Source organism: Chaetodon trifascialis, chromosome 17 (genome assembly GCF_039877785.1).
Source record: "Chaetodon trifascialis isolate fChaTrf1 chromosome 17, fChaTrf1.hap1, whole genome shotgun sequence".
NCBI lineage: Eukaryota > Metazoa > Chordata > Actinopteri > Chaetodontiformes > Chaetodontidae > Chaetodon > Chaetodon trifascialis.
Window position 1 is genome coordinate 2,798,800 of NC_092072.1, and position 16,135 is coordinate 2,814,934.

Sequence of the window (16,135 nt, forward strand, 5' to 3'; positions counted from 1 at the left end):
CACTAATAGTGATAAATGTCTTGAGTTCAGCTGCAGCGATTCCTCAGACGTGTTTTTGTTTTCCATCCTTTTAGTTGGACTTGTGTGAATCTGGAAGGCGGATATCCTCAGAGGACATCTGATAGCGGCACTCAGCATCGATTGGACTTTCAGTGGAACCACAAACAGGCTGATGTTTCAGCTAATGTGCCTTTCACTGAGCCTAATGCTGCAGGGATGCTTCCCCACTGGAGGTAACAGTGTGAGTCCAGCAGGATGAGCTCACACTGTAATTACTGGGTTCAATAACAAAACATGAACTATCGGATGGATTGCGATGAGATTTGGTCTCCTCGTGATGAATCCTGAGGACTTTAGCGATCCCCTGACTTTTTCTCTGGTGCCACCAGGTTTACCTTTTTGGATTTTTACTGAAAAGTCTCTAAAACTTATGGACAGATTGATCCAAAATGTGGTGCAAACACTCATGTTTCCCCTCAGGATGAGCTGTAATAACTTTGGTTAACTCTCCACCTCAACTGTACTGTGTGTTTAGCGCTAATTAGCAAACATTAGCATGCTAATCTAAGATGGTGAACATCATTTTACCTTCTAAACATTAGCATGAGAGGATATTAGCACTTAGCTAAAAGCATCTCTTTGACTAGTTTTTCATCTCTGGTCTAAAGTTTAGATTTTTGGAATTGATTTGTTTTTATTTATTGTTTTTTGTTGTTTGTTCAGTTCTGATTGTTTCCTTCAGCTTCTCTAATCGTCTGGTCGCCTTTCTGACTGGCTGTACTTTATTTATTTTGTCTGTCGTGTCTTGTTTGTCGCCCTTCCAGATCCCCCTGTTTCTGAGTCTGAATCATCTCTCTGAGCTCCTGTATTATATTTTGGCAAATCCCTCTCCACCTGCCGGCCTCTCGCTGTCTGCAGGTCTGTAAATGACACAGAGGAGTCGTGTTTGAGGAGGTAAACAACTCGAAGGCTGCCATGGGAGCGCTGCTCGACAGGGACGACGCTTGATTAAAAAAGTAATTATGTTTCTGATGCCATGGCCACCAAACGTCGACCAAAAATCAGGAATATGTGCAGAATTTCAAAGTTTTGATGCTGGCAGAAGTATAGACGTGTCTAACGTGTTTATTCTCTCCAGAGAGGAAGCAGGGAGACGGAAAGCAGAGGGGTTTGTGGGAAATACGTCTTAATTTTAACAAAGTCCATTGTAAACTGTGGCTTAACAGTGTTGTTAATAATTAAACCTTTAAATTCTTTCTGACCTTCCCACCATCGTGTGGGAGGAGAAATGAAAACACTAAAGAAAAGAAAGCAGCAGCCAGTGATGGAGAAACAGGAGGATGAGTCTCTCTCTCTCATTCATTCTACTGCTCGCTCGCTCGCTCTCCTCCCCCCAGGGTCCACAGCTGAGAAGTGATACATGGCTCAGTAATAGTCTGAGCCCTGGGGAGAGCAGCTCTGTGGCCTTGGTAAGAGACTATCAACACACACACCTTCACAGGCAGCCATGCAGGCGTACACACAGGTTTGACTGATAAGAGCCTCTGAAGACTCATACTGATGTTTTCTCTCATTGTTTCTCCTTTTCTTCCAGAAATTGAAAGACGTTCGGTAGTTTCTGTTAATATTCATCTTGTCGGTCTTGAAAAGCCTCTGAAATGGCCTTTAGACCATCATCAGCTTTTGAATTTAACAAGGATCATCAGACTTTTAAAGCTGGGCGACCCTTACAGAGCTACACTGCATTAATTAGGAAACCTTACAGATTATTGCGTTTTAAATGGAGGATTCACTCAGCAGCCGATTGATTCGCCGTCGTCAGAGAGTCGTTTGACATTGATGCATTTGTTGCGTCGCCTCTGTACTGCAGCACGTTGGTTTAATATGGAGCAGCGAGGGTGAAGTGCTGATGTTCAGCTTTAACTGCATGGTGCTCAAAGCGAAGCCCACGAGTCTCCGAAAGTAATGGGACGTCCTCCCGTCCACTCTCTGTCCCCCCAGCAGGGCTTAGCCTTTCCCCGCTCACTCTGGGTGAGAGATGGTGTCCACCCTTTGGACGACCATTCACACCTCAGCCAGTCGAGTCCTGGCCTGTCGACGCTGCTGTCTTTCCCGGGATTCTCTCATATTCCTGTAAATCTCCAGTGCTTTTAACCAGCTTGCCGGAAAATTCCCCTTATTTTCAAATCCCAGCGTTGACAGATATGATTTACTTTCTGTGAAACTGGAGCTCAGCAGAAACATGCCAACTCCAAACAGAAAGTTAAATAAACGGTCTTTAATGAATTAATGTAAATTTATCATTTCTGTCTTAACCTGTTCTGCAGGTAAGACATGAGGGTGCAGAGAGAGGTGTGTCAGCTGCCAGCTGATTGGAGATGAACCTCAAGCCTCCAGGTAAGCTGACACTGACTCAAGTGACATCACGCGAGGCAGTTTATCAGAGTTCACTCCCGCTGAACATGTAAAAATGGTGGATTCTGCCTTTAATTCAGCCAAATTCCACTGTGCTCCAGTACAGAGACAGAACAACAAAAGGTGTGACACCGTCCACACACACACACACACACACACACACACACACACTGACTCCACACAGCCAGTCGTGTTCGTTTTTCAGAGTTTACACCTGCGTGACCTCTCCTGAGGCCGAGGCGGCTCTTAGTGAGTAACAGCGCTTCTTTTTCTCACATCTCAGACGTCTGAGGAGACAAGAAGCGACTCTCCTCTCGCACGCCGCCATTTCTGTCTGTCGGCGTGCGAGAGGAGAGCTGAGGACGCAGCGCCGCCGTCTTTTGTGTTCAGTCACAGTGGCTTTCAGCGAAATGGCAAAGTAGATTGACGTGTGCAGAAATGATGGAGGCGTTAAAGAAAAAAGATGATAGCGTTTTACCTGATCCCCATCTTTCCGTACTGGCACAGCGTCCGCTGCTGGAGAGAGAAAGACAGAGAGATGAGTTTAAGATAACTTCATCATCACAGGTGCTCGAGGTGCTGCAGGTATCAAGCCACATGCAGGAAACACAGACGCAATAAACCACAAAATATCAGCCCGGGGTACACAATCGCTTTGTCTCGACCCTCCATGATAGGAGACGGCGAGCGAGGGAGGGGGAGGGAGAGAGAGGAGCACTGACAGGGAGGAAGGAGATAACAGTATGTCAAACTGAAGCAGCCTTCAACATGCTCGCTGAGGGATGATGACAACGCCGTCCAGTACTTCTCCCTCTCACACACTCGCACTCAAACACACCACGCTAAAATTAGATCAATTATCCACGGCGGGCTTTGGCACGCCGAGGGCACGACCAGCGTGAGTCACGAAGGCCGGAGACGGTTCTGGAGCGTTCGGGGGCCGTGAGAGGGGAAGCCAGTTATTATCATCAATAATGGAGCGCCACTTTAATAATTTAGTAGTAATAAAATGGAGAACTGGGGCTGTTGACCAGAAAAGCCAGAAGCTGAAGATGACTGACTTCACTCTCTCCTCACTTTGACCTTGAGTTTGACCTCAGCAGTAAATCAGGTTATTCCAAGCAGCGTGTGAACGTGTGGAAAGCATTAACGCATCGCTCATGTGTCCACGTTAACGCCGGTCAGCGACAGTGACGGGCTGATTTTCCAGTTTGTTTTTACCTGATTATCCTCTCAGACATCATCTCTGTGCCAGCAGTTTCCTGTTTGGGAGGGGCCGTTTGTTTTGTGCTAACCAGTCAGTATCAAGCGGAGAAGAAGCACTTCATGTTTGTCATGTCAGGAGAAGAAAAATAACAATTTAAGACATTTATTTCTCCTTAAGCCAGCTTCTCTCAGCCCGTGCTGCTGCGTCGACCTCATCCAATTTTCCGTCCCTCGCGCCGGGAGATGACTGTCGTTCGCCCACCGTACAAAAGCTCTGATTGACTCCATTGATTTTCCAGCTGGGGAAGCAGCTTTTAATGACCTGACCTGTAATTTGAGAGATTCGCTGAGATGTGTTTGTGCTCCGTGTTGACACTTAAATCTGTCCAGTGATGGCAGTCCACTCCTAAAAGTAAGAAAACATGAGCTGAATTCATTCCCTCTCACTGACGCTGCAGGCTTGTGTTTCAGTGCAGAGATACGATCTAATGATTTGTCCTCGTCCCTCGGTGCTTTCTCTCTCATACAGTTTTGATGCTAAATGTATTTAATAGGATACCAGATGTTTTCTGTTCCATTAGTCCGTGTGCACAAAGGTTTCATCCCTGAAACTTGCTTTTCTCAAACTTGATGATGTTGCTTTCTGTCACCGAAGCTCACAATGAGAGAGCCTCACTTTTATTATAGATGGTGTAGACAGATGGGTAATTCTTCACGGTCTGGAGGAAACGGCGGCGGGATTAGCACGCTGTGTGTCAGCAGAGGAGAGATAATGAGTCGGCATCAGCGGCGGCTCAGACAGAAGAGTGGTTTGAGTGTAAGGTTGGATCTCAAACCGGGCAGAAGTCAGAGGAGACGGTGAGGTAGAAACAACCAAAGACCATTCAGACTGAAGAAAGCTGAAAACACGTCAATGCAGAGTCTCTTCAAAGTCTGAAAATCAAAGGATGACTTTATGTGCACACTCGTAATCTGTTTAAGGAGAATCCACTTCCTGTTTCAAACCCTCATCAGACGTCAGACCTGAATATGTGAGCTGCTCTGTTCGAACACTTTGATTTGCCTGGTTTGACACTCTCTTTGATAGTTACAGTCCGCGTTTTGCTAAGGAGTTGAAAGTCTAATGCCAATAATGTGTAGAAAAGGTCGTATGGATACTCTCTCTGTGCTTGGTCACATGACTGGCAGTTAAAATTGAGAAAGTTTGTTCATTCTCGGCCGTTTTTGGTCATTCAGGCGCTGCAGAGATGACAGATTTATGCAGATGAGCAGCCTGCACAGACAGCACCAACGACCGCTTAAAGAGCTTTAAATCATGAATAACTCTGTGACTTCCCTCCCACTCTGTCTGCTGAGCTGTCCTCGCCGCCGCTGCTATGATTCACAAGCCCTGGGACGGCCGTCAGCTGACGCGGTTCACCTGGTCATCCCGGACCTGAAGGCTGCTCGAGCTCGACCGTCGGCTCCTTTTCTGTCTGGCTTCCAGCTGGCGTCCACCTTGTATGTTTTTCCTCTGCGATTCCGACACCTACACGCAGCTCATATCTCACATATCTCACACGTCCAAGCTCTTAGCGCTACAAGTAACAGTTACTCTCATTTTCGGATTCAGTATTACATTTTTTAGTTAAACGCACAAAACAAAAGTCTTCAAATCGCTTGTTTTGAATGACCACTATCGATTTCTAACAAGACAAAAGAGAGAAAAATAGAAAATCCATCATTAATGACTCAAAGTGGAAGCCATCGACTATCCAGCACCCCTAACGTCAAGTAGCTTCTACCAAAAACACAGGATACGCTGCGCTTCAGTCCAAATTTCAGAGAAAAATGATCAACAACACTTTGGGAATAAGGGAGAAGGAAGGAAGGACGTTCACTGATCATCATTTTAGATGGAGTAAAAACATAGTTTGAGTATTTCTTCAGATAGAAATGGTGCCTTCGTCTACTCGAGCATCCTATAAGGAATATAAGGAACCCGTCTAAACGCTGATGGTTTCAGTTTTCTGTAGCCGTTATGTTGTGTAATCAACGTTTAGCTCATAATGAGACATTTAAGCAAAGAGCTTCATTGGCAGTTAAACACTTAATAGAGTATGAAATTTGTTTGAATATGGGCTCCAGTGAAAATCCAGTTTTTAACCTTGTTCAGCTACGAGACACGTCAGGAGCAACATGAGCCTTTTCACACTTATCATGTCTTTTGTCACAGTCCCTCTGCTTTGTGTCACTGTGTTGCATGTAGTAATTAAACCCTGAATATAAACAAAAACAGGATATAACTCATCAGCAGGACGCTGGCGCGCCGCTCACGTGCATCCTGGCGGCTTTCTTCTTGGATTCACCGTCTTCCTGAGCGAAAATGAAATCTGTGTCCAGTGTAAGACTTCGAGCCGGCGCTAAAATTAGATTAATTATCCACGCCGTGCCTGGGCGCAGGGTTCACGACCTGCGTGAGTCAGCGAGGCCGGGGACGTTGAAGGATATTAGATTTAAGCGGCGATGAAAGGAGAGGCCTCCCCCGTGTTAACACAAATTATAACCTACATCTCTAATATCTCCCGGTAAGAAGGGAGATAAAACGCTTCCCCGCCTCCCCGCAGCTCCTGTTGGATCCAAAACGCTGCAGGAGACACTAAAATACTTCAAGTCAAGTGCTATGAAATTAGTCCAACTTCAGCTCCAAATAACAAGTCGAGATAAGGGTGCTTATGGAGAAGATTGCTTAAGTTGCTCGATATCGCTCCATGACTGTTTCAAGAAGGAAGAATCTCGGATCTCATCAGCAGAGCTTAAAAATCCTCCTTTGACCCATCACCTCTCGTTCATCTTCCCTTTTGATGAAAGGCTGACTGAAGTGGATTTAACAGCTGAAATCAATAAAGCGGCTCGGACTCACTTATCAGCCTGCTTCGTGCTAAGAGCCGATATTTCTTCTGTATTTTACTCCCAACATATGGCCCTACATCCACATCGATGCCATCGGCATTGATTTGGTGCTATCTGCCAGGTTCCGCCCCCGCTGGAGGGCGGGCTGCCAATCACCGGCGCCTAAAAATACCTCAGCCTTCATACTCCCTTCAATGGAGACTTAAGCTTTCCATCCAAATCAATATCAATAAAACCCTGCGAGGCAAGAGGTGGGGGGGGGGGAGTCATCACTGTTCAGAGGTAGAAGATACAGTTTTGAGATTTGCTCCACCTCAAGGGATAAGAAATGACAGCTCTGCACCGGAGTCGCTCGGAGCAGTCGATTCGTTCAGGTTACGCAAGATGTGAGGCTCGATTTCAAAATGCTGCACATCCATCTGGAAAGGAGGAAGACTCCAAACACTCTTCTTCTCTCCTACATGCTGCTGCAGTCCAAAGACGTGCCTAAATGGAAAAAGATAACGCTATATGGATTAATGCAGTGTAGGAAAACATGCAGTGAAGGTGTGACTTCGGCCTCCTGCTGCTGATAAATGATGCATTTGTCTCCATCTTGCTGGTGACTGAATTCAGTCCGTGACAGGATGACGCATCAGAATTTCCCAGCAGCGGCTACAACAGATCGCAGAGAGGCTGCTCTGCCCCGATGCGTTTTCATCTCAGCTTTATTTCACCAGGCGCGTCCACTCGCCTGTGATACACTCCTCCTGGGTGAAGCTACAGACGGCGCCGATATCAGAAAGCATTTTAGACATCAGCGACAGTAAATGTTTTGGTTTCAGTCCGGCTGAATCAAAGAGCGAGGACGCCTCTCTGAAGTCGCCAGTTAGCGCCAGCATCAATGACAAGTAAAATCCATCAGGACGGGATGAACAGAGACATTTCTGCAGCAGAAAAGCCCATCAGCGCGTCTGCTTTCATTGCTTCGAGGTTCACAGTCCTGTGGTGAAAAGGTTTCACTCTGGCTTCATTGAACCAGGCTTCACATTGTCCTCTGGTGCAGGTCCTTTCCCTCAAAAACACAAACTGTTTGCGGGGTATTTTCTGAGTGAGCAGCCAAATTTGCTGGCAAACCCTTGAATGACACCTGATCTGTAGGTTAGATCTGCCCAGACGCAGACAGACCAACAGACTTGAGAATTCATTCATCCCTGACAGGAAACTCACCGTGTTGCTTTGTTAAATCTATAATCTGATTTTTTTTGGCCACATGGGGGCAGTAGAAACTCAACATTGATATATCATCAGCTTTAGCAAAGCAAACAGCATATTCACACATTTGTTGTACCATTAAAGCACATTGAGTTATGGCTAACATGCAAAGCACTGCCTGTTTAAGCATCCAGCTGTTATTCATCATTCATTCTCAGGTTTGTGGCCACCTGATGAATGTATGCATGACTCACCCTCTTTTAGCTCTGTTTTTGGTCTCTACCGCCGACTGAAGGACATATCTGCCTCTACCTGCTGAATGCTCCACAGCTAACTGTGTCTTTGTGCTGTTTGCTCCTGAGCACAATGAGTTTATCACAGTTTATTCTCTGAAAACAGCTGCCGACGACACCGAGAGAGCTGAAACTGAACCAGCAGCAAAGATTCGGCCGGACAGAGAAATGATGAGCTGAAACTCTCTGTAAAGCCGAGAGAAGCTGCAGATTCAGGCGATGAGTCTCTGTATGTTCACCAAAACCACTTTAACTGAAGGAACATAACTGTTACTATCTTCCAAAAAATCCCACAAGACTTTTCTGACCCGTCACGTGGATGATTAAGCTTAGACAAGTAAACCTATGAGGCTGGGAAAAGGTCATCAGTACGTTCACCGTCTGCAGTGTCGAGGCCTCAGCATTCATCCAGCCTGACCTCCACACTGACGTGAATAATGCAGAGCAAAGCCGAGCTCGACCTGTTCACCCTCTTCACAAACATTATTGCAGGCTGTCACGGTGGAAGCACATCAGATGAAGGAGGAAACTCCTGCAGTATTTCACACAAACACCCGTAACGCAGACTTATTTCACAGCACGTGTTTGAGGCCTGGCGCAGGTGAAGAACAGCATCTCTTCACGTGGAGCGAGTTCAGCTGACTTGTTGAGCTTTGTCAGACCTGCTCCCTCTCACTGTTAATGAAAGGCTCAGAGTCTTAGTCATGACTCTGCTCTCTGTGAGTACATTTGAGATGCGACCCAGGGGATCCTGGAGGCCATTTACTCCACACAACACACCCACACGCATGGAGGCACATACAAACTCACTCACATACACCATCGAGTCAGCGGCACGCACGCCCACGCACACACCAGAGACCTCTGCGGTTGATGGAGCTCCCTGCTGGAGCCACGGGGGAGGAAGGAGAGAGGGAGAGGGTGAGGGAGACGCAGAGGGAAGCCGAAGGCTCTCAAAAACCAGAGAGGAGGAAATATTGAAGAGGAGGACAGGAGCAAAACCAATAGGAGAGACTGATCGAAGCTCACAACCCGCAGGGCAGAGGGGATGTCGAGGAGAGAACAGCGAGGGATGCTGGGAAAAAAAGATAAAGCTGGAAAGATAAGAAGAGGAGGAGGAGGAGGGCAGATAGAAAATATCAGAAACACACGAGGAGACTGTCTGCAAACCAGCGACGCCCACGCCGGCATCCTGTGAAACAACAGCTGTTTGGACTAATAAGTCTAATTACAAACAGCACCAACACTGATCACTCGATTACCATTTGATGGACATTTACCCAGAGTTCCTTGCAGTACCTGGAGGACATGCAGCTTGCTTCACAGTCATCACTGTCACTCAGTGTTAGACGACCTAATGACCATTTACACTCTGCATAAATCCCTTTTTTATCACTTGTGTTTGAGTGATCACCGGCGAGGTTTCATCTGTTATTTCATGATTTTGGCTTCGTCTTTTTGTCCTCACTGCTCTTCCCAGAGGCCTCCTGTCCGTCAGACTGTCTGAAGTTTGGGCGTCTGTCAGTGGTTTCTTTGTTTCAGATAGGAAACGCTCAGTAAACCCACCGTGCAGCTAGCTGGTGATGAAAGTGCAGCATTTAGCAGCTAGCAGCAGCTTGATTTGAACAAATAACTCCACCTGATGTGACAGCATCGCTCACACACACAATAATCTCCAAACTCTGCAGCTGCACAGTTACAGAATCCATTTTATTTAACTGTTTTGGATTTTCAGCCTAAACTCCCTCAATTTTGTCACTTTCCCATGTTTGCAGGGGTCCGTGCAGACCGTCTGCGTGCAGCTGTGATTCAGCTGTTTCTACAAAATGAAAATGATCAATCGATGATGAAAACTGTTGCAGATAAGTTTTCTGCTGACTTGCGTGGCAGAGGATGAGCGTTGAGTCCTGTGTAATTCTGCGACGTGGAGGAAAATTGACTTCTCTCTCATGTGAAAGATGCTAATTCTGATTAAAACTTCTTGGGTTTTGTGAGGCCGCAGTCGAGTGTTTGCTTGTTGGACTGTGAAGCACGCAGCTCTGAGCGTCTGTGCTTTGGTACAGTGTGTGTGAGGCTACTGACCTTTGAGGAAAAGGTCATTTCTGTTTGTGCACGAAGCCAAAGTCTCTGCAGCGGAGTCGAACAAAAGCAAAGAACCAGCAGATATGAAAGGGAAGACCTTCTTCTTCATCACCTCAGATGTCGTTTACAGTCACACAGGTTTAAAAAAAAGTTAAGAGCTTTGGTTTCCATTAATATGAACAGGGATGGACCAAAAAGCTGAGGTACAGCACATAATAATGATCCAGCTCCATTGATTTGCATGGTGAGAATTCACAGTAACAAATCAAAGAAACTGAAACAATGTAACAAATGTAGCTTTTAATCTCGACACAAACTAAAGAAACAAACTTTTAAAGGATTCAAAGTAGCTTCTGGATGCAGCTGAAGTTCATTTCTTAGGCTGCATCAGTGAAAGGAGGCGGCTCAGGTTTCGCTGTGACTGTGTTTGTTGTGATCACCGTTGTCCTTAAAAAGCCTCTGCTGCATTTTCCTCCGGCTATTTTTCTGTAGTCTGAAGATTACAAGGCCATCGGTGTAGATGACGCCGCTGCACGCTCTAATCTGTTTGGCAACAAAGCAGAAGGTCTCAGGGAAATGAATGTGAGACGTCAGAGTGTGACAGAGGAGCGCAGGCTGCCAAATGGCCTGCCGGACCTGCACGCTTCATTTAACCAGCAGCAGAGTTTTTACCTCGCTCGATCTGCCAGAGTTTGGCAGCGTGGTTGTGTTTTTTACCTTCAATCCAATGAAATATATTCAAATTTCTCTTTGAAAGAGAGTCAGATTTAGCCTACTTTATTTAATCTGTCTTCAAAGCTACACCAGCGAAGATATTTATGTGGAAGTACATCCGTTTTATCGGCATTAAACATGACGAGGAGCAGTGGTAGAGGACGGTCCTCGTCTCCACTCGCTGCGAGTTCACACAAATATTCTGCTTTTAAGAGCCGTGTGCTTCTGTCTCTGCTAATGGGAAGTTAGCAATTAAAACCTAAAATCCAAACTACACCGCAGACATGAGATGTTTGCGTCACCGCTGCAGACTTTAAAGATGATCTATGATCTGTCCTCCCACGTCTTTAAGAACAGAAGCTAACTTGTCATCAGGAGGAAAAGGCGTCACCCACTCGCTCCCTGAACAAACCCTTCACCAGAGCAAACTTTTATATAAACTATTATATTACTTTTATTTCTGCAGCGTTTATCTGTGTTGGTTCATAAAAGACGTCGTCCTGCCCATAGGCACGTTGGAGTTTTGTGCAACCAACAGTCAAAAACACAAAGATGCAGCAGATTCATACATTAGAGGAGCTACAACTATTTGGTGCTATTACTTTATGAATGATCAAACCACTCCATGAAAACAGTTGTTTCACCACAGACCTGTTTGCTGTCCTTTGGGTGCAAAACTAACTAGTTCAGCTTTAATTTTGCAGGTTGTTTAAGAGCAAAAAGGTACAAAAAAGAAAAGACTAGAGGATGGTGAAAGGCGCCGGGGGAGGAGAGGATGAAGGGACTGAAAAGGCAGATTTGTGGGAGAAAATGTGTTCCATTTAAAGTAGTGCCTTGCTTTAACCGCTCCCCCAGGACTAATAAAGCTGCATTACTGCACCACAGGGACTCAGGTGGGAGAGGAAGGGTGGGCACAGGGAGTGAGGGAGGGGGAGGCAGACGTGAAACAGAGGGGAGGACTGAGGAGGAAGAGTGGTGAAAATTAGGGAGAGGAGGAATTGATTGCTCAGGGAATAAAAAGATGTGGGATGGGTGGATGAGGAGGGACAGGTATGAAACAGAGCAAGAGGAGGTGGATGGGGGGGCAGAGTCAGTAGGGCGGAAAAGAGGAAGCTGCCACAAACAAGTCATTTCCACAACTTGCTGCACATGGATATACACACAGACACGCACCTGCACATGCATGTGCACGCTGACACACACACACACACACAAGCCAGTGTCTAAGGAAGGGTGGCATCGTGGGACGCTGCAACAATAGGTCCTGACAGCTCTCTCTGGCAGACCCTCGCCTGTCTGCTGCCATCGCTCTGGGCATCGTGTGTGTGTGTGTGTGTGTGTGTGTGTGTGTGTGTGTGTGTGTGTGTGTGTGTGTGTGTGTGTGTGTGTGTGCGTGCGCGTGCGCGCGCGTGCGCGTGCGTGCGTGTGAGGTGACACGCGGTCTGTGACAGTGATCTGAAGTGAAGTCTGGAGTCTGACTCACCTCCGCTTCAGCGGCTGACGCTCTGAGCCGACACCGAACACTGAGGGAGTCCTGCTCACTACGGCTTCTCGGGGTAATACCTTCATCCCTCCCTCCGTCCGTCCGTCCTTTCTTCTCAGTGTGTGTGTGTGTGCGTTTGTTTTCTTAGCACTGTGGTATTTTTGGTCTGGACTGGTCTTATCAATCTTTCATGCAGAAGGTGTCTTTCATCCCTCTAAAAAGCTGAACCGTGTTCCTGGTTTCCTGTCTAACATGTATGTGCTGGATGGTGAACCAGGAGCGTGTGCATGGCCACGAACAGAAAAAACCTCTTCACACTGACAGAAGCCTCGTTTTTGCAGCTACCTTTCAGTGGCTTGTGTGCTAATTCCAGGTCGGCCGGGGTCACCACCGTGTCGCCGCTCTGATGATGTTGTTCAGGGTGAGATCCTCCGCCGTGCCGTCAGAATAACACGAACACTGAGCCGTGCGCCGGCTCGCGGTCAAACCTCTCTAATGTGGTTTTCTTGTACAATCTTCTGAGTGTGAGGAACTGTAAATACACGTCAATACACGAGGGGGGAGATGCAGTTTAAATAAATTTGTTGACGCTCCAGCCTGATGTTCAGCCTTCCTTGAACTCCCATAACAACAGGGATCATACTGTAGGAAGCGAGGGGCGACCCTCACCCCCATCCGGCACCTCTGGGCTGAGGAGCACCGACTGTGAGCCAGGCCTCGCCGCCCGACTTGTGGCTGACTGCGAGCGAATCCCTGCTTCAGGCTCCAAAATGTGGTGGAAAGACCGAAACCAAAAGAGTGGAGGCGCAGATACAGTAACATGTGGGTGAAGTCTCGTCAGAGTCAGTCAGTTTTTCTGTATTAAATAAGATGGATGGATGTTTTCACTGTTGGATATTGAATAGCCTCTCTCTCTCTCTCTCTCTCTCTCTTTCTCTCTCTCCCCCCCCCCACATCTCGCTCTCTCTCTCTCTGTCCTTCAGGTCATAGCTGCTCATGGCCGCCTGTCAATCAAATTATTGACCAGTCGCCTCACTCCGTGAATCCATCACCTTCTGACTTGCTGCCAAGATAACACAATCCATCTACAGGTGTGAGTGTTTGTGTTTGTCTACACACACACACACACACACACACACACACACACACACACACACACACACACACACACACACACACACACACACACACACACACACACACACACACAGTACACGAGGCATCCGTCAGTCGGTCCATCAGCGGAGGTAACGCAGTCAATATTTTGGAGTTGGGGAGGGAGGAGGGTTTTCCTGCGTAAGGCGATACCTCAAACACACCTGACAGACAAGAACAAACACACTGAAATGTTAAAGTGTTTCACTAGAAAGCAGCTTTTGGAGAATCCCTGCGTCCTGTCAGAGTATTAGGGCTGTTTTACCGAAGACAAACTGTGCAAAGTTCATCTCTGCAACCAAGTATTTCAAAGACTGTTTGGTGATATTATGTATTTTTCTTATTGTAAACAAATTCCATGTCAAACCAGAACCAATAATGAATGTATCTACTAACAAGTATGAGGGGTGGGAGGAAAAAATGGATCCACTTAAGTCACGTAAGTATAGTAAGCCTTTTTTTATGTAAGTAAAAACTTGTGTGTTAGCTCGATGCTAACACATAATGAGAATTATCATAAGCTTGCTAATGGAAATTAGCATCGCCACTGCCGTATCATCTAAACAATCCATTTTACTTCACAGGCTTAACATAAAATGATGTGTGTACTCATAATAAAAGTCATCTATTTCCAGTCCTCTGAAAACACACTAATAGCTGCTTATCTACTCTCTGTTTTGGTCTTTTCCAGACAAATGGGGCCGAATCTCGTTGTCAGAGGTAATAAGAGATAAACAGACCAGAACGTATGACCGATGCAAGACACTGTGTGCTCCCTGCATGTGGAGAGCCAACAGATAAGCTTCAGTGCTTGTCCCGATAAAGGTTTTTATAAAAGGACACTGTGTGCCGGGACACACTCCACACAGCCCCCTGCGACCTTGGACAGGGTAAGTGGGTTAAGACAATTAAGGAATGTGTGAGGACAGTTTGGGTCGCTGAAGCCTGCGACGGAGCCAAAACTGTGCCCACACTCATCTTGTGAGCCTTAATCCCAAATTACTGCTGTGACAAAGAACAGTTGCTTCTCAAGTAATTGAGACTCTAATTGAGAGTCACTGAAGAAGCTGACTGAAACCTCAGAGCAGGAAACAGCTCGTCGACCTGCTCACTGTCTGAAGCAGCAGCGGAGGCCGCAGACGTGAGCTGTGTTCAGTTTGCTCCGCCGCTCGTCACGTCTCTGGCTGGCAGCGTCAGGCTTCCATGCTGAGAACCTGGAGCCAGGACGCGGCCACAGAGCCGCTGTGATGCAAATTTAGAGCTGAAAACGGGAAATGAGAGACTCAGAAAAAGACGAGCCTGAAGGAAGCATCGCCTTCTTTTTCCATTACGGGCCCGAATCGATTCGGCTAAAAATAGAGCCTGCAGGACTCCGCCCTGATGGCGTTGCATTCGCAGATGACCGCACAGGCCGAGTGTCACATCAGATGCGACTTGCATTATCCAACCTGGGTTTATTTATGTGGAAATCGAGCTGCTGTCTGCCAAACCGCGAGTCCGCTCTTCACTCGGGGTCGGAGCGCCTCGGCTCCGCCGCTGCTTCCTGCCAACTGAAACACGGACGCCAAAACAAGAGCACGCTTACAGACTGACGGGTGATATTACGTCTCAGATGGCACGAGCATTGTCAAACAAACCCTGGTATGACGTGTGGATTTCATTATTAATATCCTTTTGATATTGATATGCTGCACATGAGAAGGATGTCAGTGAATCTGTGCAGCTGATTATCAAAAATCAATATAACAGCTGTCATTTTTACGCGTCATCAGAGCTTTTTGTCTGATGCACCTTCAGCACGATGAGCCTGTAAACTTGGTGAATAGCTAACCTCAGTAACACTGCAGTATCACCGCTCATTGAGCCGTCCAGGGCTGGATAATGGCCACGCTGAAGCAGGAAATCTGTTAATTAAGGGCTTCAGGGTTGGAACGTGAACAAAATATTCATGGTTTCCAATCAGAGGTGACCAAATCCCTGTTTATTTTTATTTTGAAGGCACTGGTGGAAAGTAGTAAACAGCATCTTCTGTTTGTTGTTATTTGGACAAACGACTGGCTGAGCCACGTCCAGAGCTGCTTCAGAACAGCAGAAAACCTGAATCATAAATCTGCCTTTGACTAATTTCTTCTCTCTGCTGCAAGACGTGAATCCAAACAGCCAATGAGCTCACCGTCCAGAAGTTAGCCGTCAGCGTGCGAACCGACGGTGTGTGTGGAGCGTTGCTGTGTGTGCTGAGTCTCACACTTTGAGACTCTGTCTCTCTGTCTCTCTGTCTCTCTGTCTCTCTGTCTCTCTGTCTCTCAGTCTCTCAGCACATAAGAGGGAACTTCAGTGTAACTATGACTGATTGAAATGTCAGTCGTTCTACATTAATGTCATCGATTTCAGCGCCTCACTTTCAGTTTTCCTCGGCGGATTTGCGTCCACTCGCGTCTTTGAATTGATCTCATGTTTAATTTTGCCGCGTCTAAAGTTTGCTTCCATCAAAAGATCTAAATTTGTATTCATTGATCCTTTTGCTCTCCACAAACTCCTGAAGGAAATATTTGACTCTTTAGCTGCTAAATGTGTTCACAGCTAAGTGCTGCTTCGTCTGCCGTACAACACGTTTAGCTTTTCCCTGAAAACTGACACGCAGTTATTTGACTTTGCTAAAACACTGCTTTGAGCAGCTGTAAGTAGAAATTTAGCTGCCTTA

The 16,135-nt window shown here is 46.6% G+C and overlaps 1 protein-coding gene across 4 annotated transcripts in view; it reads right to left on the minus strand.

The window, feature by feature from the left end:
* Positions 1-16,135, minus strand: part of LOC139345458 (uncharacterized) — a 41,908-nt gene that overhangs the window by 17,547 nt on the left and 8,226 nt on the right. For all 4 annotated transcript variants that reach the window (XM_070984050.1, XM_070984049.1, XM_070984048.1 and 1 more), the window contains exon 2: positions 2,894-2,931. In XM_070984050.1, the coding sequence (XP_070840151.1) occupies positions 2,894-2,931 (38 nt within the window). The remainder of the gene's footprint in view (positions 1-2,893; positions 2,932-16,135) is intronic.